This window comes from Hylobates moloch, unplaced genomic scaffold (assembly GCF_009828535.3).
Source record: "Hylobates moloch isolate HMO894 unplaced genomic scaffold, HMol_V3 SCAFFOLD_19, whole genome shotgun sequence".
In the NCBI taxonomy this organism is placed as follows: domain Eukaryota; kingdom Metazoa; phylum Chordata; class Mammalia; order Primates; family Hylobatidae; genus Hylobates; species Hylobates moloch.
In genome coordinates, this window is record NW_026652294.1 from 21,541,324 (window position 1) to 21,566,029 (window position 24,706).

The 24,706-nt window shown below is 44.9% G+C and overlaps 1 protein-coding gene across 7 annotated transcripts; it reads left to right on the plus strand.

Moving 5' to 3' along the window:
• The first annotated feature begins 428 nt into the window (after window positions 1-428).
• Window positions 429-24,379, plus strand: ADSL (adenylosuccinate lyase). 7 transcript variants are annotated; one of them, XM_058431793.1, is made up of 14 exons: window positions 429-640; window positions 3,770-3,973; window positions 6,695-6,739; window positions 7,885-7,964; window positions 13,564-13,735; window positions 13,962-14,008; window positions 15,087-15,177; window positions 15,958-16,027; window positions 16,175-16,322; window positions 17,668-17,758; window positions 18,973-19,062; window positions 19,577-19,753; window positions 21,141-21,203; window positions 22,468-24,379. In XM_058431793.1, exons 1-14 carry the CDS (start codon window positions 488-490, stop codon window positions 22,531-22,533), a joined length of 1,497 nt encoding a protein of 498 aa, XP_058287776.1. In that variant the 5' UTR covers window positions 429-487; the 3' UTR covers window positions 22,534-24,379. The 7 variants fall into 7 exon arrangements, with proteins under 7 accessions (XP_058287776.1, XP_058287778.1, XP_031995686.1 ...); XM_058431795.1 differs by lacking the exon at window positions 19,577-19,753; XM_032139795.2 differs by lacking the exon at window positions 22,468-24,379 and having other exon boundaries at window positions 437-640; window positions 21,141-21,455.
• The last annotated feature ends 327 nt before the right edge of the window (window positions 24,380-24,706 follow it).

Below are 24,706 nucleotides of genomic sequence, written 5' to 3' on the forward strand. Positions count from 1 at the left end.
CCTTCCAAGTGTGCCAGACACCGCTCTAACACTGAATCCGCACAACCCGAAAAGCAGGCCTTTTTTTTGCTTTTTGTTTTTTAGAGACGGGAGGGTCTCCCTGTGTTGCCCAGGCTGGTCTCGATCTGTTGGCCTCAAGCGATCCTCCGGTCGGGGGCCCCCACAGTGCTGGGATTACAGGCGTGAGCCACCGCGCCCGGCCAGGGCAAGTCTTAATGTACCTCTTTTCAGACAGGAAAACTAAAGTGTAGCGCGGCTAAGTAACGTAGGAAGCACCAATCATGTTTCTGGTCAAAGATGCGAACCGTCAATTCTCAGGCAGAAGCAGCCGAGATTCTCCGCAGCCGGCAACACCCAGGGGGCCCGGAACCCAGAGAGCGGCACCGCGTGAAGGAAGTCCCGCCTCGCCCCGTCCTGCCCTGGCCTCCAGGTTTCCGCTTCCGCTCTTCCCCGGTCCAGTCCACCCTGGCGGGGTCGCGGGGTCGGGATGGCGGCTGGAGGCGATCATGGTTCCCCCGACAGCTACCGCTCACCTCTTGCCTCCCGCTATGCCAGCCCAGAGATGTGCTTCGTGTTTAGCGACAGGTATAAATTCCAGACATGGCGGCAGCTGTGGCTGTGGCTGGCGGAGGCCGAGCAGGTAACGGATCCCGGGCTGAGGGTCTGGGCCGGGAGGGACAGGCCCGCCCCAGCACGTGCCGGGCTCTGTGCCGGGCTGGGCTTAGCCACCCCGGGGCTGCGGCCCGGCTATTTTCGGCTGGGTGTTCCCTGTCTTGAGGAGTTGCGGTCCCAGGAAAGCAAGGGCAGGAGGCCGGGGAGCCGCCACCTGTTGCCTCACGTGTTCCTAGTCCGAGAGGGTTCGAGACGCGGAGGAGGCTGGGAGAAATTCCGCCTGTAGTTTTCAGGGAATTCATCTTGGCCATCCCCGCAGGAGTCCGCTGCTAACCAAAGACACCGAGCGCTTGTTTCGTACCGTTGTGCTCATTATTTCACGCATCTTTTCTCGTGTAATCCATGAAGATCTTGCAGGCTTGATGGTGTTTTTCCCACATTGCAGGGAAGAACACCAAGCCCGGACAGCTTGTTGTTTGCCCTAGCCTATCCAGCTATTAAGAGCGGAACTGGGATTTGAACCTGGGTGCAGTCCAGAGCGTGAGCTGAGCATGTAGCCCCTTGGTTTTCCACAGTGCCTGTGTAGTTAGTGACGGGACTGGAATGCGTGTTTTCTAGGCCACCGTTTCCGCCTCACTGACCTGCGCTTTGCCTCTTAGGAGAAGACTTCGGGTAGGGGTTTATTAAATGGGGTTTATAATTTCTTTTCTAAGGGCTGCATAGAGAACTTCTTAGCCCAGCGGTTTCAGAAATAGCTCCAGAAGAGTTGAAGCAAACTGAAGGTGATCCAGAGAGCGATAATGTTTCTCCTCAAGTTTCAGAGGAAAGTGCCACAACGAGCAAGTTGGCAGTGCCCTCTCAAACGGCACAGTAAACACGGAAACAATTTGAGTTCGGGCCTAGGACCTGTACCATGGAACTCTCCAAACCGGAAAGTTTCATTGTAGATTCCCTGCCCTCCCCTTGTCACTGCCCTCCAAAATATTGGGCGATACACTACAATAATAGCAGATACTCAGATAGTGCCTTCTGAGACCCAGGTACTGTCTTAACCCTTTACACATGGTTGCTTATTAATCCTCCAAACAACCCTGAAGAGTAGGTATTAAATACTATTACTGTACCTATTTTACAGATGAAAGAATGGAACATCAAGTTAAACTGTTGGCATAGATAGTGATAGTAGTAGATCTTAATCATGTGTTGTGGTTTGTGATGTACTAGTGTGTACTCTTTCTGTTTCATCTGATACTCCATTCTGTAGATGAGGGTAGTGGTACTCAAGACTTTGCCAGGGTCGCCAGAGCTAGTAAATGGCTTCAAGCTGGAATTGGAATGTAGAGTCTGTGTTCTTTCCTCTGTTGGCCTGAAATGCATACAATTTTGGCTTTGGATTATCTGTTAGGGTGTCAAAATTACCATAAATTGCATAATAACTTAGTAGCTAAGAAAAAACTTGGAGAATAAGAGATTAGGAGGAATGCAGAAAATTCATAGTAAGGAAAGTATGAATTTTGAAAAGATAAATTGCTTGAGGGGAGGAAGCAGTATGGCCGTGCTGCCCTCTGCTGCTTTGCTTTGGAAGGAGCCCAGAGGTGTCATGTCTTCTGTGACTGTAAAGGTTCCAGGCAGTTCTGCCACATGTGGCTGCCGAGTACTTGAAATGCAGCCAGTGTGACTGAGAAACTGACTTTTTACTTTTATTTATTTTTATTTAGTTTTTGAGACTGGGTCTGGCTCTGTCGCCCAGGCCGGAGGGCAGTGGCACAATCTTGACTCATTACAACCCCTGCATCCTGGGCTCAAGCTGTCCTCCCACCTCAGCCTCCCAAGCTGGAACAAGAGGTGCACGCCACCACTCCCGGCAAAGTTTTGTGTTGTTTTATAGAGATGGGTCTCACTGTATTTTCCAGTGTGGTCTAGAACTTGTGGACTCAAGCGATCCACCCACCTTGGCCTCCCAAAGATGTAAGCCACCATACCTGGCCTGACTTTTTACTTATAAATATTTTCCAATACTTTTTAATTAATCAATTTAAGTTTAAATAGTCATATCTGGCTAGTAGCTCCTCTCTTGGATAAAAAAGATCTAAGATGCAGGATCCTTCCCAGAGTCACTGTTTGCAAGTTTCAAGTGAGGTTTAAATCAGTTTCACCACTGTTTATATTCAGCCCTTGGATGCAAGTTCAGAGCTGCCTGTGAGCTGCCAGCTATTTTTTGCAGCCTAATTTTTCCAGTGATGGATGAATGTAAGACATCAGTGTGTTTATTTTCTCATCAACATCTCCTGGAATTGCTTTCAGTTGCACTCATTTGCTGTACAGAATTTCCTGGCAAAACTACTTACAGAATTTTTAAATTTGGTTTCTCTAAATCCATCTAAGTAAAATGGCCACCGTCATGCCAAGCACTAAGGATTAAGCAATAAATAAAACAAAGCTCCTCAAGAAGTATTCATTCTAGAGGGAAATGACAGGTTAATAAATATGTAAAAATGTCATGTGGTGATAAGTGCTGTAAATAAAACCAGGCTAAAGGGATGGAGAGTGACACAGAAGGTGTTTTACATTGAAGTCAGGGAAGACCTCTCTGAGAAGATGACATTTGATTCCAGAGACCAGAATGTGTGAAGGAGTGAACCAAGCAGAGGTCTCAGGCAGAAGGAACAGTCAAGAGCAGGATTATGTTGTTGTATTTATTGGAGCTTTCTTTTTTTTTTGGAGACAGAGGCTCACTCTTGCCCAGGCTGGAGTGCAGTGCTGTGATCTTGGCTCACTGCAAGCTCTGCCTCCTGGGTTCAGGCGATTCTCCAACCTCAGCCTCCCGAGTAGCTAGGACTGCAGGTGCACGCCACCATGCCTGGCTAATTTTTTGTATTTTAGTAGAGACAGGGTTTCACTGTTGTTGCCCAGGCTGGTCTGTTGGAGCTTTCTTAGAGTATACTTACCATGATTCATTGAGAAGGTCTCTCCCACCTCACCTCGACCCCACTACCCCTGGCCAGTGTACTTTCAACTTGGTTGCCTCAAATTTTAATTTAAGGGTTGGGAGATAGGGTATTGCTGCTAACATGAATCAGTTTTTTTTCCTTGGTGTCACTTCATTCAAATAACTGTGACACTGAGCCTTTTTTATTTTATTTTGCCTATTCTGCAGACATTGGGTTTGCCTATCACAGATGAACAAATCCAGGAGATGAAATCAAACCTGGACAACATCGACTTCAAGATGGCAGCTGAGGAAGAGAAACGATTACGACATGATGTGATGGCTCACGTGCACACATTTGGCCACTGCTGTCCAAAAGCTGCAGGCATTATTCACCTTGGTGCCACTTCTTGCTATGTTGGAGACAATACTGTAGGCGCCCGTGTTGTTTATACTTAAAACTTAGTCTCTAGAATCTATTTGTCAATTTTATTTGATGATGTCCAGTTGAGGAAGTGACACTATAGATCTTTTGTTTTTTTTTTTTTTTTTTTTTTTTTTTTGAGACAGAGTCTCCCTCTGTCTCCCAGGCTGGAGTGCAGTGGTGCGGCTCACTGCAAGCTCTGCCTCGTGGGTTCACGCCATTCTCCTGCCTCAGCCTCCCGAGTAGCTGGGACTACAGGTGCCCGCCACTGTGCCCGGCTAATTTTTTTGTATTTTTTTAGTAGAGACGGGGTGTCACCATGTTAGCCAGGATGGTCTCGATCTCCTGACCTCGTGATCCACCCGCCTCAGCCTCCCAAAGTGTTGGGATTACAGGCGTGAGCCACCATGCCCAGCCAGATCTTTATTTTTAAAGGTATCTTGGTTGAAAACGCTGAGGAATTTTTTCAGCTTTTAGTGTCCTTCCAATCTAAACTGTAAGCACCAAATGACCCTATAAAATAAGACCTACAGATCCTGCTTATGCATTGGTTTGCTGGACATAAGCCAAGGCCTTAGCATTTTAATGGCTGAGGTGATTTTTCAAAGGATTTTTTTTTTTTTTTTTTTTGAGACGGAGTCTTGCTCTGTCACCCAGGTGGGAGTGCAGTGGTGTGATCTTGGCTCACTGCAACCTCTGCCTCCCAGGTTCCAGTGATTCTCGTGTCTCGGCCTCCCTGGTAGCTGGGATTCCAGGCGCCCGCCACCACACCTGGCTAATTTTTCTATTTTTAGTAGAGAGGGGTTTCGCCATGTTGGTCAGGCTGGTCTTGAACTCCTAGCCTCAGGTTATCTGCCCACCTTGGCCAGGACTCTGAAGTCCTTCAAAGACCCTGTCTCAAAAAAAAAAACACTTTTGAGACAGGGTCTCGCTTCTGTCACCTAGGCTGGAGTGCAGTGACACAAACATTGCTTACTGTAGCCTTGACCTTCTGGGCTCAAGCGATTCTCCCACCTCAGGTTCCTGAGTGGCTAGGACCACAGGCATGTGCCACTGCACCCGGCTGATTTTTAATTTTTTTTTTTTTTTTTTTGGAGATAGAGTTTTGCTCTTGTTGCCCAGGCTGGAGTGCAGTGGCACGATCTCAGCTCACTGCAACCTCCACCTCCCAGGTTCAAGCGATTCTGCTGCCTCAGCCTCCCTAGTAGCTGGGATTACAGGCGCCTGCCACCATGCCCAGCTAATTTTTTTTATTTTTAGTAGAGACAGGGTTTCACTATGTTGGCCAGGCTGGTCTTGAACTCCTGACCTCAGACGATCTACCCGCCTCAGCCCCCCAAATTGCTGGGATTACAGGCATTAGCCACCACGCCTGGCAAATTTTTAAAATATTTATAGAGACAGTGTTTCACCATGCTGCCCAGAATGGCCTTGAACTCCTGGGCTCAAACAGTTCTCCGGCCTCAGCCTGCTAAAGTCCTGGGTTTACAGAAGTGAGCCACCGCACCTGGCCTAGCTTGTGCTCATAATCAGAGTATACCTATGGGGGTTGAAGTTAGATTCCAGATAAATGTCTAATTTGAGAATAAGCCAGTAATTTTTAAGTTGCCCCAAATGCTTTCTTTAGTCTTAAATGAAACATAATTAAAGGCATCTTTGTGTAATTGGTGAGTCAGATAATGGGAGAAGAACAGTCTCTTACCTGGAAAATCCTTTAAAAAGTACCCAGTGTGTGGATGGGCTCAACAATTACTGTTTCATATCGACATGTGTTGGAGCTAACTGAAATATGTACATCTCGAGATTACCTTCCTCAAGAGCAGCTTTACGTTTCCTAAACCTTGATATTCTGGGTCATTCCTTTCCTTGTTAGCAACTGTAGGCAAGAAAAAATGGGGGAGGCTGAGCGCGGTGGCTCACACCTGTAATCCCAGCACTTTGGGAGGCCGAGGTGGGCGGATCACAAGGTCAGGAGATCAAGACCATCCTGGCTAACACAGTGAAACGCCATCTCTACTAAAAATACAAACAATTAGCTGGGCGCAGTCGAGGGTGCCTGTAGTCCCAGCTATTCGGGAGGCTGAGGCAGGAGAATGGCGTGAACCCAGCAGGCAGAGCTTGCAGTGAGCTGAGATCACGCCACTGAACTCCAGCCTGGGGGACAGAGTGAGACTCCCATCTTAAAAAGAAAAAAAAGAAAAAACGGGGGAGGAAAGTAATGGAATGTGCCATATGGAAGCTTCTCAGAAGCTCAAGCGCTCCTCTGGGAAAATAGAAACCTTGTTGACTTGCACATTTTCCAGTCATTTTTTTTTTAATTGAAAATTTTTTAAATATTGGAGAGACAGTCTTGCTGTGTTGCACAGACTGATCTTGAACTCCTGGCCTCAAGCAGTCCATCTGCTTCAGCCTCCCAAAATCCTGAGAATACAGGCATTCGCCACCATGCCCAGCCTTCAGTCATCTTAGATACCATGTACCTTGGGCTTTATAAGCATAAAGGTTTTGTTCCTTACAGATCCCAGTAGTACTGTTAAGCTGGTGTGCTTTTCAAACAGTAATCAGGAAAGAACAACTTGTGTTAGTATTTTCTGGCATGCTTAGTGGGTTGGTAATGGTGATATAGGCTGGTAGCTGAGCAACCCAGCCTTTTTGGCCAAAAAGTGTTATGCAATAATATTGTTTGAGCAAAGCTGCTAAATATAAGATCATTGCATTTTCTTTCGTAGGACTTGATTATTCTTAGAAATGCACTTGACCTGCTTTTGCCAAAGGTAAGGAGTTGGCAGATGTTTCCTACCAACCCTAGATTCCCTATGATAGGAGATAGGCACCAGTTACAACTAAATCAACACAGTGTAAATTTTTACATAGACTATCATTTTTTCAGGTGAATGACAACTCTGTTTAATCTGTAGAACTAATTGTTTCTTCTTCTCCTCTTCCTTCTTCTCCTCCTTTCTTCTTCTTCTCCTCCTCTTCCTCCTTTCTTCTTCTTCTTGAGACAGGGTCTCATTCTGTCAAGTGGCGTGATCACGGCTCATTGCAGCCTCCGCCTCCCAGGCTCAGACAATTCTCCTGTCTCAGTCTCCCAAGTAGGTGGGAGTACAGGTGCATGCCACCTCACCTGGTTAATTTTTTGTAGAAATGGGTTTTTGCCATGTTGCCCAGGCTGGTCTCAAGCTCCTGAGCTCAAGGGATCTTGGCCTTTCAAAGTGTTGGGATTACAGGTGTGAGCCACTGCACCCAGCTGTCTCTTCTTTAAAAGACTAGATGGTTTTTAAAGCATAGCTTTTTTTTTTTTTTTTTTTTTGGAGACAGAGTCTCGCTCAGTCACCCAGGCTGGAGTGCAGTGGTGTAGTCTCAGCTTACTGCAAGCTCCGCCTCCTGGGTTCACGCCATTTTCCTGCCTCAGCCTCCCGAGTAGCTGGGACTGTTGGTGCCCGCCACTACGCCCGGCTAATTTTTTTGTATTTTTAGTAGAGATGGGGTTTCACCGTATTAGCCAGGATGGTCTCTATCTCCTGACCTTGTGATCCACCCATCTTGGCCTCCCAAAGTGCTAGGATTACAGGCATGAGCCACTGCACCCGGCCCAAGCATAGCCTTTTAAATGAAGAGAGTGCAACCAAAGGCATGTTGTTGGGATATGTGGGTCAGGATTATGATTTTGTTCTGCTTTTCTGCCGTGGTCTTAAAATAGTTCATGACATTTTAGGTAGTCAACTCAGTTTTCAAATTTTGGTTGCTATGAACTCTTCCAGGCACTTTAGGGTACAAAGATGGAAAGATAATGGCTGCTGCCTTTCATGAGTTAGAGGTCTAATTTTATACAAAATTATCTAAAAGTTTTATTCCTAATTATGTAATAAACACAACCTGAGTTCAACCTCTTTCTATCACATGATCTTTCTTGTAGCTTGCCAGAGTGATCTCTCGGCTTGCCGACTTTGCTAAGGAACGAGCCAGTCTACCCACATTAGGTTTCACACATTTCCAGTAAGTGGTAAGATTACTTGTTGTTTATGTGCATATGGCTTTTCAGCTACTTCTTGAGTTCTCTCTTTTCCACAGTAACCTTGAGGTGAAGAATCTGAAAACATGATTTAAGTATAAGTAATTTGGGATGCTTATAAGGAATGAGCCTGATATCCACGTTAAAACATACTGGTGAGAGAGTAAATCTAACAGTTCATTTGGGAAACATTGGGAAATACATATCAAGAGCCTTGAAAAATATTCTTTATGATAGCATTAGAAACAATCTAAATGGGCCAGGTGTGGTGGCTTATGCCTGTAAACCCACCACTTTGGGAGGTCAGGGTGGGCGGATGGATCCCTTGAGGTTAGGAGTTCAACACCAGCCTGGCCAATGTGCTGAAACGCCATCTCTACTAAAAATACAAACATTAGCCAGATTTGGTGGCACGTGCCTGTAATCCCAGCTACTCAGGAGGCTGAGGCAGGAGAATCACTTGAACCTGGGAGGTGGAGGTTGCAGTGAGCGGAGATCGCATCACTGCATTCCAGTTTGGGCGACAGAGCAAGACTCCGTCTCAAAAAAAAAAAAAAAAAGTCTAAATGTTCAACAATAAGAGAATAAGTAAGGCATAGTATTCATACATCCATAGGTTGGAATAATATGCAACCATTTAAATGATGCTTACAAGATCTAACGTGCAAATGCACTTAGGTTTATGTTATGGTAACAAAGACAGTTTATAAATTGCACAAAAATTGGTTGAAAGTACACCATGATGTAAATGTTGATTACTCCGGTTTATGAGATAATAGGAAAATTAAATTTCTTGCTACTTTTTGAGTTTTGTTTTGTTTTGTTTTTGGAGAGGGAGTCTCGCTCTGTTGCCCAGGCTGGAGTATAGTGGTGTGATTTTGGCTCACGCTCACTACAACCTCTACCTCCCGGGTTCAAACGATTCTACCACCTCAGCCTTCCTAGTAGCTGGGACTACAGGCGCCTGCCACCATGCCCAGCTAATTTTTGTATTGTTTGGAGAGATAGGATTTTGCCATGTTAGCCAGGCCAGTCTCAAACTCCTGACCTCAAGTGGTCTGCCCACCCCTGCCTCCCAAAGTGATGGGATTACAGGCTTGAGCCACTGCTCCCAGCCATACTTTTTGTATTTTTACATTTAAAGTATGCAAGTATTTTTGTGATGACTGAATAAAGCCCTTTTAGAAGGCCGATGGTGTAATTTTGGAGTGCTAGTGACAGGTTTTGAGTGATGTTGTTTGAGTGGTGGTATATTAGCATCTGCCTTCTGTTTTGATGGTGTATTGCTGTGGCATCAAGGATATGATAATTTGTTAAAGCCTGTTGAGCTTCATATTTCTTAAAGGCAGGGCCTATACTTATCGGTAGCAGTAGCCTGAAGTACTTGTTCATACGAAGGAATCAGTGCTCAAATCAGTGCTCGGTGCGAGTGGCTTCCCTCCACACCCACCTTCCTCTGTGTTACAGCTCCTCTTCCTCTCCTACCTCCAGGAGAGTGCTCAGCGAATACAGAGCATTCTAATGTTCCTCTGGAGCTAGCATAATGGAAGAGATTGGCTGCCAAGGTTCCTAACCATTAGGAACTCAGAAAACGGTGTTGATGTGTAGGCATCCTCTTAGTGTATCAGTTCATGCAATTAAAAAAAAATTATTGAGATGTAATTTACATAACAAAATTCACCCTTTTAAAGTGTACAATTCAGTGGTTTTTACTATGCTTACAGAATTACGCAATCATTACCACTAAATAATTTCACAGTATTTTCATCGTCCCAAAAAGAAACCTCGTGCCTACTGACAGTCACTCCTATGCCTCCCTTCCCCACCCCCTGGCAACCACTAATCTATTTTTTGTATCTATGCATTTGCCTATTCTAGACATTTCTTTTCTTTTTGAGACGGAGTCTTGCTCCGTCGCCCAGGCTAGAGTGCAGTGGTGCGATCTTGGCTTACTGCAGGCTCCGCCTCCTGGGCTCACGACATTCTCCTGCCTCAGCCTCCCGAGTAGCTGGGACTACAGGCGCCCGCCACCACGCCTGGCTAATTTTTTGTATTTTTAGTAGAGATAGAGTTTCACCGTGTTAGCCAGGATGGTCTCGATCTCCTGACCTCGTGATCTGCCCACCTCGGCCTCCCAAAGTGCTGGGATTTACAGGCCTGAGCCACCGCACCTGGCCTAGACGTTTCATACAAGTAGAATCGCGTACAGTATGTGACCTTTTGTGTCTGGCTTATTTTGCTGTTTTCAATATCCATGTTGAATCAGAACTTCGGTTCTTTTTATGACTGAAAAACGTTCCATTGTATGGTTGTACCATGTTTCATTTACCCAGTTGTCAACAACTGATGGACATTTGGGTAATTTCTACTTTTTGACTACTATGAATAATGCTGCCATGAACAAGTCCATGCTAATTTACTTCTTTCTTTGCTTATACCAATAATCTGTTAGCAGTTAACAAGGAAAACAGTAAGATTAATTTTGGGGATATACTGTAGCTTGTGATGTGCCTCCAATGGACATTCCTAGTGTTATGCCTTGATGTTCCTAGCTGTCAGTGTCATTAGCCTAAGAGGAAAGAAATTCCATTTGGAATAGGTTAGGTTATCTATTAGAAATTAGGCTGGGTCCGGGCATGGTGGCTCATGCCTGTAATCTCAGCACTTTGGGTGGCCAAGGCAGGTGGATCACCTGAGGTCAGGAGTTCAAGACCAGCCCGGCTAACATGGTGAAACCCTGTCTCTACTAAAAATACAAAAAAAAAAAAAAAAAAAAAATAGCTGGACGCAGTGGTGCATGCCTATAGTCCCAGCTACTCGGGAGGCTGAGGCAGGAGAATTGTTTGAACCTGGGAGGCGGAGGTTGTAGTGAGCCAAGATTGCGCCATTGCACTCCAGCCTAGGTGACAGAGTGAGACTCCACCTAAAAAAAAAAAAAGAAATTAGGCTGGGCAGTTAGGCTGGGCGGCCGGGTGCAGTGGATCTCACCTGTAATCCCAGCACTTTGGGAGGCCGAGGCAGGTGGATCACGAGGTCAGGAAATCAAGACCAGCCTGGCCAACATGGTGAAACTCCGTCTGTACTAAAAATACACAAATAGCTGGGTGTGGTGGCGCATGCCTGTAATCCCAGCTACTCAGGAGGCGGAGGCAGGAGAATCACTTGAACCCCGGAGGCAGAGGTTGCAGTGAGTCAAGGTCGCGCCGCTGCACTCCAGCCTGGGCGACAGAGCGAAATTCCGTCTCCAAAAAAAAAAAAGAAAGAAAGAAAGAAAGAAATTAGGCTGATCATAGTGACTTATGGCTGTAATCTTGGCACTTTGGGGGGCCAAGGCAGGAGGATAGCTTGAGGCATGGAGTTCGAGACCAGCCTGCGCAACATAGGGAGACCATGGCTCTTAAAAAAAAAAAAAGAAGTTAGCCAGGTGTGGTGGCTTGTGCCTGTAGTTCCAGCTACTCAGGAGGCTGAGGCAGGAGGATGGCTTGACCCCAGGAGATTGAGGCTACAATGAGCTGTGATTATACCAGTGCGTGCCAGCCTGGGGTGACAGAGTGAGACCCTGTCTCAAAAAAGAAAGAAATTGGACATTAGGGCAACTTATTCATAATTATATATTTTGGTTTTTTGTTTTGTTTTGAGACAGGGTCTCACTCTGTCACCTAGATTGGAGTACAGTGGTGCAATCTTGGCTCACTGCAGCCTCTGCTTCCCGGATTCAAGCGATTCTCCCACCTCAGCCTCCCAAGTACCTGGGATTACAGGTGTGCGCCACCACACTTGGCCAGTTTTTGTATTTTTTGTAGAAACAGGGTTTTACCATGTTGGCCAGGCTGGTCTCAAACTCCTGGCCTCAAGTGATCCACCTGCCTCGGCCTCCCAAAGTGCTGGGATTACAAGCATGAAACACCGCACCTGGCCTCATAATTATGTTTTATGTTCAGAAACAGACCTTCAGTGGCTTGATTTAGGCTTTTTTTTTTTGACATGGAGTTTTGCTTTGTTGTCCAGGCTGGAGTGCAATGGCGCAATCTTGGCTGACTGCAGCCTCCACCTCCTGGGTTCAAGTGATTCTCCTGCCTCAGCTTCCCGAGTAGCTAGGATTACAGGCATGTACCACCACGCCTGGCTAGTTTTATATTTTTAGTAGAGACGGGGTTTCTCCGTGTTGGTCAGGCTGGTCTCAAACTCCCGACCTCAGGTCATCCGCCCTCCTTGGCCTCCCAAAGTGCTGGGATTACAGGTGTGAGCCATGGCGCCCTACTTTGATTTAGGCTTAACTCTGGAAACAAAGCCGTTCGCTGCTGTGTTCGAGTCCTCTGCTTATGTGTGTTGTGTGGTTGTTCTCCATAGCATGACTACTCCTCACTGGATCTTGACTCCTCACAAAGGCTTTCCTCTACTTCCAATCTAGAGCAGCCATCACCATTATCTTCATCGTTCTTTTATTCTTTTAGCACTTAAAATCTCAATAATTCATCTTATTTCTTTTTTTTTCATTTGTTTTTTTGAGACAGAGTCTGGCTGTGTCGCCCAGGCTGCAGTGCAGTGGCACAGTCTCAGCTCGTTGCAACCTCTGCCTCTCAGGTTCAAGTGATTCTCCTGCCTCAGCCTCCCAAGTAGCTGAGATTACAAACACCTGACACCACGCCTACCTAATTTTTTGTATTTTTACTAGAGACAGGGTTTTACCTGTCTCTGTTGGCCAAGCTGGTCTCGAACTCCTGACCTCAAGTGATCCACTCGTCTCAGCCTCCCAAATTGCTGGGATTATAGGCATGAGCCACCACGCCTGGCCTAAACTTGTTTTGTTTTCTTTTTTACTTGTTTATAGTGTAAGCAAGTGCCATTGGACAAGGACCCTGTCTGTGTTATTCTTTGTTGTATTTCCAATAGTAAGAGCACATCAGATACTTGGCAGATATTACACGAGTGTCTAATGTATTTCTTACCAATGTCTGTGGATATAGCCATGAACAACAAAAGGGACATTGTCCCTGCCCTTATAATAAATTGCCTCTTGCCGTGCATCACAGTGGCTCATGCCTGTAATCCCAACACTTTGGGAGGCTGAAGCGGGTGGATCGTTTGAGACATAGAGTTTGAGACCAGCCTGGACAACAAAGTGAGACCCCATCACTACAAAAAATTTAAAAATTAGCCAGGCATGGTATTGCGTGCCTATGGTCCCAGCTACATGGAAGGCTGAGGCAGAAGGATCACTTGAGCCCAGGAGGTGGAGGCTACAGTCAGCTATGTTCATGCCACTGCACTCCAGCTTGGGTGACAGAGCAAGACCCAGTCTAGAAATAATAATAATTTTTAAATTGCCTCTTGATGAAGAAAGAACTATGCTAATTGCCTTTTAGTTTCATATTCCTTGACTATTTGTAAATGACATTGAATCTCCATAATGATTATTTGGTTAAAGATTTTAGCTCCTGTTTTATCTTTACCAGTTATTCCCTCTCTTACTTAAATTGTTCTCCCTCCAAGGGGTAATGGTGGTTATTAAAAGAAGCAATGAAACCTTGATGATGTAAGGTCTTGGTCTGAGACTTCCATGTGTTCTCTTTGGGTTTTCAGGCCTGCACAGCTGACCACAGTTGGGAAACGTTGCTGTCTTTGGATTCAGGATCTTTGCATGGATCTCCAAAACTTGAAACGTGTCCGAGATGACCTGCGCTTCCGGGGAGTAAAGGGCACCACTGGGACTCAGGCCAGTTTCCTGCAGCTCTTTGAGGGAGATGACCATAAGGTACTCTGAAAGTGACCTGCAGGACACAGAAACTCAATGGTGGAGCCTAAGAGACAAGGCTGCCTTTGAGGATGATAGGAGAGATTGATTGTGGGATGGGTGGGGTCTTTGGACTGGAAGGAAGTTGTGGGGGTTGGGGGGGCAAGACCTGGGTAGGATGACAGGTTGAGGCTTTCTCATACTGCACACCTGGAATTATTATAAGCATGTGTCTTTTCTTTCCAAGGTAGAGCAGCTTGACAAGATGGTGACAGAAAAGGCAGGATTTAAGAGGTAGGTAAATGGGAATGTGTTGACCTCCATGTTAAGTTGATGAAAGTCCTATGTTGAGTATACCTCCAGGTTTGACCTTAAAATTTTCGCCTTTTTCTTCCTTTGTTCTTCTACCCATTTTTTTTTTTTCTGTCTCTATCCTGGGTTTTATTTTCTTATTATCTGGATTCTTTTTTTTTTTCCACCTAATTGTCTTGCTGACATATTTTCTGGATTTTATTTTATTTTATTATTGTTTTTGAGACAGGGTCTTAACTCTGTCACCCAGGCTGGAGTGCAGCGGTGTGATCTTGGCTCACAGCAGCCTCCACCTCCCAGTTTCAAGCAGTCCTTCCACCTAAGCACCCTATGACTACAGGCATGCCTGGCTAATTTTTGTGTTGTTTTTGTCGGGACGGGGTTTCACCATGTTGCCCAGGCTGGTCTCCAACTTCTGAGATCAAGCAATCCACCTGCCTCAGCCTCTCAAAGTGCTAGGATTGTAGGCATGAGCCACCATGCCCGACCTGCATTCTCTTTTTGTATAATCTATAGGAAAAAAGAAAATGATTTACTTCTGGTTTCTTTAGAATACAATTATCCATGTTGTTACCGTTTTTGTTTCTTTACTTAGGGCCCCCAACAGGTTAGGCTAAATCTGACCATTTCCATTGAGGTCCACCAGGTTCCACCATGGCTCCTTCTCCCAGGCATTTCTATTGGGCTGTGGCTGGACATGGGCACGTTGCACCATGTATCCTTCTTGAGTCAGGCCAGTGTCCTGAGTATTAGTGAAAAGGGTGGAAGAATAGTTTATTTCAGGAGCAAGTTACCACTCAGGTCCACTGGTTGAGTATAACTTAGCATACCAATAAGACCAAGCTTTTTTTTAGGATGTGTTTTTCCTTGTTTGACAGAGTCATATTTTGAATTATTATTATTTTGTAAGAGTCTCCCAATGATGCTTAGGCTAGCCTCAACCTCCTGAGTTAAAGCAATCCTCTTCCCTTAGCCTCCTAAGTAGCTGGGACTACAGTCATGCACTACTGCAATGGCTTTAAAATATTTTAACCTAAGTCTCTCTTGTACTTATTCCTAGAGCTTTCATCATCACAGGGCAGACATATACACGAAAAGTGGATATTGAAGTACTGTCTGTGCTGGCTAGCTTGGGGGCATCAGTGCACAAGGTGAGTGATGACAGCATGTGGGGCGGGGACAGGAGCTTTGGGCACCACAGACTGAATTAGCCTCAGACTTTGACTTAACTATCTCTCTCAAGCAATATTATACATTAGTTTTAATAATTTGTGGTCTGTAAATGAAACCCTTAAGGGGAAGACTAGTTTTGGCATTTTCCTTAAAGTTATCCAAGCACTGTAAAACATCCATCTTATTCAGTGGTGTATTAAATTAATCTTTTTTTTTTTTTTTTTTGAGATGGAGTTTCACTCTTGTTGCCCAGGCTGGAGTGCAATGGTATGATCTCGGCTCACTGCGACCTCCGCCTCCTGGGTTCAAGCGAGCCTCCAAAATAGCTGGGATTACAGGCATGCACCACAACACCTGGCTAATTTTAGTAGAGGCAGGGTTTCACCATGTTGGCCAGGCTGGTCTCGAACCCCTAACCTCAGGTGATCCACCCACCTCAGCCTCCCAAAGTGCTGGGATTACAGGTGTGAGCCACCACGCCCATCCTAAATTAATCTTGTGATTGTCTTTCCATGATGCCTTAAGCAGTGTTTCACAAAAGTGTTTTCATGCTCCTTGAATTTGTCATCCCAGCCCTTCGGGAACAGAGAGGAGTCTGAGTAAGACACTCTTCAGGAGCTCTTTGGGAGGACGCGCTGGTCTTCAGCTCAGCCACAGCACACCTAAGAGTTCATCTCCTTCATCAGCCTAGTCACAGCTCCCAGACTGTCCTGCACACTGACAGTGTGGGGTGATGCTTATTCCCCTGCCTCCCCCAGATTTGCACCGACATACGCCTCCTGGCAAACCTCAAGGAGATGGAGGAACCCTTTGAAAAACAGCAGATTGGTGAGTGCTGTGTAGAGGCCTGTGAGCACACAGAGCTGCTGGAGGGCTGTGGATGGGGGCTGAGAGCTCATTCAGCAGCATGCTTGCCTACTCACTGTGCTCTGAAGTCTTTCTGCCTTTGCATCTTGTCCTTTTTTATATGGGCAGGCTCAAGTGCGATGCCATATAAGCGGAATCCCATGCGTTCAGAACGTTGCTGCAGTCTTGCCCGCCACCTGATGACCCTTGTCATGGACCCTCTACAGACAGCATCTGTCCAGTGGTTTGAACGCACACTGGATGATAGTGCCAACCGGTCAGTGGCACAGGGACGTCACATACACCAAGTTGAGAGGAAGTCTGAAGGAGGGACCTAGAAGTAAAAGGACATATTTGAGCATCTCTACAGTCTCCTTATCCCCAAGGAGTCCAGAGTCTAGCAGGGAGGCAAAAACATAAAAAGGACAGTGTGATAAGTGTTACAATTGGAGTGTGTACTGGGTACTGTGGAGCAAAGAGGAAGGAATAGCGTTTGAGGAGTCAGAAAGCTTCACAGTAGAGGTGATGCCTTAAGACTTAAGAAATACATGCACCTTGTAAAGACAAGATCGGGAGCATTATAAAGGCACAAAGCAGGAGAAAACACACTTGAGGGAGTTACTACTACTTGAGTAGCCCTGGGGAATGAAGTCAACATGTGCCAGGAGGTGGGGCAGGACATGGTCACAGATAGTAGCCAGTTTATGAAAGGTCTTCTGGGTCTTTTCTGAAGGCAGACAGATGGCCAGTTATGGTGTCTAGGCACAATGACATCTTGATTGGCTATGAGATGAGTCAGAAATAATTTGTAACTACTGATGAGGTGCCAACACACGCATCCTTTTCTGTTTTATGTATATACTCATTTAAAGCAGATTGACATTACTCTCGCCTGCTTGCATTGTGCTGGAATTTCTTGAGTGGATATGGATGTATAGTTAAACCTAGCTTTCTGGGATCTGTGCATAATCCAGGATTTATCTCTGGAAATAAGTCATGTGAACTCATTCAGAAGTCAGCCATTGAATACTTTTTAGCAAGGTGTGACCCTGTAGGTCTGCTGATTTGCCTGCTAAAAGACTCTAGCAACAGTTTGGAGAGTTGGCTGTAAGGAGACAGAGATCATGTCAGAACAAGTTAGGGGCTACTTTAAAAGTCTGAGGCCACGTTGGTGCAGTGGCCATGTAAATGGAGAGGAAGGATATAGATCCAGAGTTGAAGGCAGACTGGCCAGCCCAGCCCTGGTGGTTGACCGGAATGAGTATAAAGAACTTGGTGACTTGGGAGCTACTGCCATTTACTGAGGCAGGAGCTACAAGGGAGGAATGGCAGGTTTGTAATGGTGAATAGGAGGAATGAGAAAGTGGCTGAGTTCAGTTTGGGGATTGAGGTACCTATGGATCAACCAGGTGCACGTCTCAGTAGGTATAAGGTCTGGCACTTGAGCAAGTGGTCTGGCCTAGAGGTGACAGATTTGAGGGTCATGAGGTCATTGGGGTAATCATAAGATTGAAGGAAATTATCCAGAGAGTACAGTCAGTAGGGCAACTTGTTGGGACACACTCTGCATTTCACTGAAATTATTTGTTTAAAGAGATACTGAATGGCTATTTGTTTTCTAGACGAATCTGTTTGGCCGAGGCATTTCTTACCGCAGATACTATATTGAATACTCTGCAGAACATTTCTGAAGGATTGGTCGTGTACCCCAAAGTAAGAAGCCTCAATTAAAAAGTAAAGTATTAGGGAGGGGTTAGAATGTGGGAGGGAGGGTGCTCTGGGGTGTGTTGAGGGAGCTGTATTCTGATCCGATAGGCATTCATACCACCCGAGCTCATCCTTCAGTTCATAAGCTCTAGGGAACTAGCTCTGTGGAATTCATAGACACATTTATAGAAACAGAAAAAGAAGTATTTTAAATTGCCTTAAACTATCTAGCAGCATGAATCATCAGCTCTGGTGTGACTAGGCAGAGTAGATGGCTCCATTTGCCTGTTTTTAAGTACTTGAGGCAGATGGGTTCATTTCTCTCCTATACTTAGCTCTTGAGGCTGAGCACTGATATGTAACAAATAGGGGTTTTAAGAATTCTTTCAGGCCAGGCGTGGTGGCTCATGCCTGTAATTCCAGCACTTTGGGAGGCCGAGGCGGGCAGATCACCTGAGGTCAGGAGTTCAAGACTAGCCTGGCCAACATGGTAAAACCCTGTCTCTACTAAAAATACAAAAATTAGCTGGGCGTGGTGGCGGATGCCTGTAATCCCAGCTACTCGGGAGACTGAGGCAGGAAAATTGCTTGAACCCAGGAGGTGGAAGTTGCAGTGAGCCAAGATTGTGCCATTGTACTCCAGCCTGGGCAACAAAAACAAAACTCCATCTCAAAAAAAAAAAAAAAAAATTCTATGTGGCAACTTTTTTTAAGTTAATATTTCCTTTTTAAAAATCAAAAGTCTGACTGGGGTGGTGGCTCACGCCTGTAATCCCAGCACTTTGGGAGGCCGAGGCGGGCAGATCACGAGGTCAGGAGATCAAGACCATCCTGGCTAACACAGTGAAACCCCATCTTGACTAAAAATACAAAAATTAGCCGGGTGTGGTGGCGGTCGCCTGTAGTCCCAGCTACTCAGGAGGCTGAGGCAGGAGAATGGTGTGAACCCAGGAGGCAGAGCTTGCAGTGAGCCGAGATCAAGCCACTGCACTCCAGCCTGGGCAACAGAGTGAGACTCTGTCTCAAAAAAAAAAAAAAAATCAGAAGTCTGAGTTTGTAAGAAAACTGAAAAAACATCATATAGAATAAAACAATCCATTACTGTCTCCATAATGTGGTAGTTAGTGTCTGTGCTGTGCATTTTGTTTGACATCCTGCTGTGTTTATGACTTTAGCCTTGAGGCACCTTTCTTGGTCATTCACTTTATCTTTTCCTATAGGTAATTGAACGGCGCATTCGGCAAGAGCTGCCTTTCATGGCCACAGAGAACATCATCATGGCCATGGTCAAAGCTGGAGGTAGCCGCCAGGTTTGTAACCCCTCATGTTCCTCGATAAGTTGAGTGCACGTTTGGTCCTGCTCTCTTCTCTGTGAAGGAGAGCAGATGAAGGTGTTTATGTCATTACCTTCAGTCACAGTAATGGTACAGAGCAGTGGCCATAATCTGCCATCTATGGAGGGTGATTTTGGTGAACTGAGTTTGTTAAAGTGAATTACTTAATCACTTGTAGGAAAAGTCCACTCCTAGTGAAGGAATGAAGTCTGACATTCTGTAGGAAGTGAGCAGGAAACAAGAGCAAATGATTCATGAGGCTTTACAGAGAAGGGCCAGAGCAAGGTGGGCATTCATTTCAGGCTTGTCCTAAGATGTGGGCAGAGAGTAGTGAAGACCCTGGTACAGCCAGACACGGGAACCACCTCAACCTAGAGGGGTTTTGTGTAGAGCTGTGTAGACTGCATGGATGGGAAGTATCTGATGACTTTTTAAAAGTGTTCAAACGCCCTGTTAGTAGAGAACTGACAATACTTCACTGTCTTCCCAGGATTGCCATGAGAAAATCAGAGTGCTTTCTCAGCAGGCAGCTTCTGTGGTTAAGCAGGAAGGGGGTGACAATGACCTCATAGAGCGTATCCAGGCTGATGCCTACTTCAGTCCCATTCACTCCCAGTTGGATCGTTTACTGGATCCTTCTTCTTTCACTGGTCGTGCCTGCCAGCAGGTAAGCAAACATCAGAACGCTTCCGAGAAGCCTCTTTTCTGCTGGGCAGCAGAACCTAGGGTACTCTCTTTGATGTTTTTGCTTTATAGGAGGTATGGTGGGAATGGACCTAGTTAGAAGGAAATCAGAGCAGGTTGCTGGCTAAAACTTAGAGATTTGGGTTTTGTTTCTATTTTGTTTTGTTTTGTTTTTTTTGAGACAGAGTCTCTCTCTCTCATCCAGGCAGGAGTGCAGTGGTGCTGGGATTATAGGCGTGAGCCCCCACAACTGACCAACAGCTTTTTTGAGCTGCCTTTATTTCTTTGTGTAGATTTTTTGGAATTCTCTTTTGGTCTTGAGAATGTGGTATAATGGACAAAGAATTAGGTTTTATTGTCAAGTGGATCTGGGTTAAATCCTAACCTCTGGCATTTACTGGCTGAAAGAATAAAAGTAAATATCTCAGTGTTGTAATGATTGAAATGCCTGAGTATATACTAGGTGCTCAGTATGTGTTCAGGTACTGTATTTAATTCTGGGGATTTTAAAATGGATAGGCCGGGCGCAGTGGCTCACACCAGTAATCCTAGCACTTTGGGAGGCCGAGGCAGGAGGATTGCTTGAGCTCAGGAGTTCAAGAACATCCTGGGCAACATGGTGAAACCTTGTCTATACAAAAAAAATACAAAAATTAGCCAGATGTGGTGGCATGCGCCTGTAGTCTCAGCTACTCAGGGGCCTGAGGCGGGACGATAGCTTGAGCCTAGGAGGTCAAGGCTGCAGTGAGCCATATTCATTCCCCTGCCCTCTGGCTTGGGTAACAAAATGAGATCCTGTCTCAAAAAAAATACAAAGATGAATAGATAATCCTCATCTTCAGAGAGCTCAGAACTTAGTGGTGAATACTTGTAAATAGGTCATTATAATACCAAGCAGTACGTGCAAGGACTGAGGGCTAAAAGACTAAAACTGGAGGTAGGAGACCAATAAGGAGGCTACTGCAACGGGCCAAGCAGTAGATGATGAGAGCTTTGAGTGAAGGCAGTGGTGAGAGACACAGACCGGGGAGGGAGAGGAGGTTAAGCTCCTGGTGGCTACTTGAAGAGGGCTGGGAAGCAGGAGGAAAGAAGCTGTGGTGATTTTTAGGTTGGATGGAAATGGTGAAACCACCTGAGAGAACACAGGCTGGGCCAGTTTGCGGGAAAGGTTGGTGGGCACGTAGGCATGGTGGTTGAATCACCTGCGTCTAGGCAGGAATTCTGGATAGGCAGTTGAGGAAAACAAGCTCAGTGGTGGAGTAAAAGCTTCATCAAATTAGGTTTCAGTGGCATCCCCTGACATTGGAAAAGGTATTATCTGCTAATATCTTAACGTTTTCTTTTGTCTTGTATTTGCTTTCCTCTGGCAGGTGCAGAGATTCTTAGAAGAGGAGGTGTATCCCCTGTTAAAACCATATGAAAGTGTGATGAAGGTGAAAGCAGAATTATGTCTGTAGAGTTGGAAGAGAATTAAACGAAAATCATTGTTAATTGCTGAGGCATGAAAATGGTGTTACTGTAATGCCTTATTTTACCTCGAGAATTGTTACCTTAAATTAATACAGCACTTTCTTCTTCCCATGGTGCTTTCCTGTTTCTCAAAGTCTCACATTTCTCAACAATGCAAAAACAAAGAGCGTTGAAGTTTACTCTGCTCTTGCATAATAAATGTAGTTCATACTTGATCTCTGTTCTTTCAAGGCATATTTTCCAGCTGCCTCAAGTGTAGTCCTTTTCACGTGTTCATTTGCTTATAAAGTAGCAAGAAATTTCTGGTCCTGTCTTCTAAAAGTGAATTTGATCTAGGTCTAGCCAAATAACCTGGACTCAGTGATTGAGTCAATGGTCAGATACCTTTTATTTCGGTTATTTTTGGCTAGTATAAGTAATGAAGTTTGGAACTACAGTAAATACTTAAAAAAAAAAAAACCCGATGTGACCATCACGCTTATTCAGCTGAAGTTGTGCCCAGCCTCATTTCATCTTTTGATAAGGCTTATATAGCAGGGAAATGCTAATTGAGTATATTGATGTCATCAGGGCCCCTGACAGTCTTTGTTCCTTGTTGCATGGATTTTGTTGTTGAGGCTTGCTCTGTCACCCAGACTAGAGTGCAGTAGCACAATCTTGGCTCACTGCAACCTCGGCCTCTCAGGTTCAAGCGATTCTTCAGCCTCAGCCTCCCAAGTAGCTGGGATTATAGGCGCCTGCTGCCATGCCTTGCTAATTTTTGTATTTTTAGAAGGGATGGGGTTTTTGTTTTTGTTTTTTTTTTTTTTGAAACGGAGTCTTGCTCTGTGGCCCAGGCTGGAGTGCAGTGGCACAGTCTCGGCTCACTGCAAGCTCCGCCTCCCGGGTTCACGCCATTCTCCTGCCTCAGCCTCTCCGAGTAGCTGGGACTACAGGCGCCCACCACCACACCCGGCTAATTTTTTGTATTTTTAGTAGAGATGGGGTTTCACCGTGGTCTCGATCTCCTGACCTCGTGATCCGCCCTCCTCGACCTCCCAAAGTGCTGGGATTACAAGCGTGAGCCACCGCGCCCGGCCAGGGATGGGGTTTTGCCATGTTGGCTGGGCTGGTCTTGAACTCCTGACCTCAAGTGATCCACCCGTCTCAGCCTCCCAAAATTCTGGGATTACAGACATGAGCCACCATGCCTGGCCTAATCTTGTTTTCTTTTTTACTTGTTTACAGTGTAAGCAAGTGCCATTGGACAAGAACATTGTCTGTGTCGTTCCTTGTTGTATTTATTTCCAATAGCAAGAGCACATCAGATACTTGGCAACTAGGCAGTCTTCCAGCTTCCGCCACTGCACACCTGACTTCGTTGTTGCATGGATTTATAGCTGATTGAAGCAACTGTAGCCAAAGATTGAGTTAATTACCTACTTGCCAGGAGAGCGCTAGTGTTATTTAGCCCATTCTCATCCTACATATTTTTCAGCATAGATGAAAATGAAAGCTTTTGTTTACCAGATTTGCAGATGACACAAAACTGGGAGAATTAACAAGTACGTTTATTTGGTAAAATAAGTTTTCATCTCCAACCTAAATAGGCTGAAATGATGTGCCCTAAACTAAGAGCAAAAAGTTAATAAAGATCAGTGTAAATAATCTTAAACTCAGTATGCACCAGAACTGAGAGAAAACTGTTTTAGGAGGTGTTAATGGTTGTCCAGTGCCCAAAAAGCCACCAGAGGCTTAATGCTCCGCGCTCTTGGCATTACATTCAATTTTGGATACCCAGTCTGAGGAACAGAGATGAACTGGAGAGCCAACCTCCAAAAAGATCTTGTGATGGAGGAATGTTAGGGCTCTTTATCCTATACAGGAGAAAACTCGTTGGCACTTCAAATATTGCCGTGTGGAGGAAGAGTGACTTGATTGTGTGTTGCCCCAAGAGACACACTGAGATCAATACCCATTATTAAGGCTCTGAGACTGGCTTGGGGCCAGACATTGAAACCACTGAGATTAGCAACCCACCGTCAATCCCCCAGGTCAGGCAGAAGCTGGAAGACTGCCTCATGAGGAATGTTGTGAGGGAGAGGAGGCTGAATCGGTTCCAGTTTTATCTAAAAGTAGCCAGAAAAGCAGGTTGTGATGATGTGCACTTACAGTCCCAGCTACTTGGAAAGCTGAGGCGATAGGGTCACGTGAGCCCAAAAGTTCAGTCCAGGCTGGGTGACATAGCGAGACCTTGTCACTTAAAGCCAACCTAAGAGAAGAGCTCAACCTTTTGGGAATAACAATAGAAGGCAATTCCGAAAACCAAATTCTAAATATAGGCCAGTATAGCAAGCAAGCAGGGATAGCATAGAGCCATTTGCTCAACTTCCAGAAAGAGTTGCTCTATTCATCTCTTTAAAAAATCTTGAAAAGGGCCAGGTGCCGTGATGGGTCAGCCTGTAATCCCAACACTTTGGGAGGCCGAGGCAGGTGGATCACTTGAGGTCAGGAGTTCGAGACCAGCTTGACCAACAAGGTGAAACTCCGTCTCTACTAAAAATACAATTAGCTGGGCGTGGTGGCAGGCGCCTATTGTCCCAGCTACTCGGGAGGCTGAGACAGGAGAATTGCTTGACCCTGGGAGGCAGAAGTTGCAGTGAGCCAAGATCATGCCACTGTACTCCAGCCTGGGCAACGGAGCGAGACTCCGTCTGAAAAAACAAAAAAAATCTTGAAAGGATACTAAGTCTGACACAAGGAAATTAAGTCATTGGACTTTGACCAGATATTCTGTCTACTTCCTTCTCTGCTATGGGCAACTTAGAGGCAGCAACTACTATCAGTTTATCTGTAATGTGAGAATTTATATTACATAACAGATACTGGGGATATAGGATACCATAGATCTTAGTTAATACATTTCCTTATAGAAAATAAGGAAATAAGATAACAGTCTTGTTCCTGTCCTAACAATTCTGTTAGACTAATGATCTCCAGTGATTGGCGATTTGACTTGGTTTCTTCCTGGACTATTTGAATGGGTGGATTTGTTGGTGCATCTCTGTCTTCTTTCCTTTTCCATTCTCTTTTATTTTTGTATTTACATACTTGTATGCAACTTTGTAATCTGATTTTCCCATGTAACATTTTAATTTGATGTATTGGTGGTCTGCATGTTCACTGGAAAACATATATAATGTTAAATGTACATTTAACATATATATAAAAGACATTTATATATTATATATAAAATATATAATATAGATAATCTATATATAATCTATTATATATTACATATATAATGATATATAATTATATATAATATATTATCATACATATAATTATATATCATTATATATGTAATATAATATATGATACACATAATATATATGATATATCATATATGATATATTATGTGTTATATATAATATAATATAATATATATTACATATTTTATTATATATAATATAGATAATCTATATTA

What these genes read in the sequence shown, in the direction of transcription:
- ADSL (XM_058431793.1), top strand. Translation starts at nt 488, where the DNA reads ATGGCGGCTGGAGGCGATCATGGTTCCCCCGACAGCTACCGCTCACCT. An exon ending in CTGGATGATAGTGCCAACCG is followed by an intron (nt 16,323 to 17,667) that starts GTCAGTGGCACA and finishes TTTGTTTTCTAG; the next exon opens with ACGAATCTGTTTGGCCGAGG. An exon ending in GATTGGTCGTGTACCCCAAA is followed by an intron (nt 17,759 to 18,972) that starts GTAAGAAGCCTC and finishes CTTTTCCTATAG; the next exon opens with GTAATTGAACGGCGCATTCG.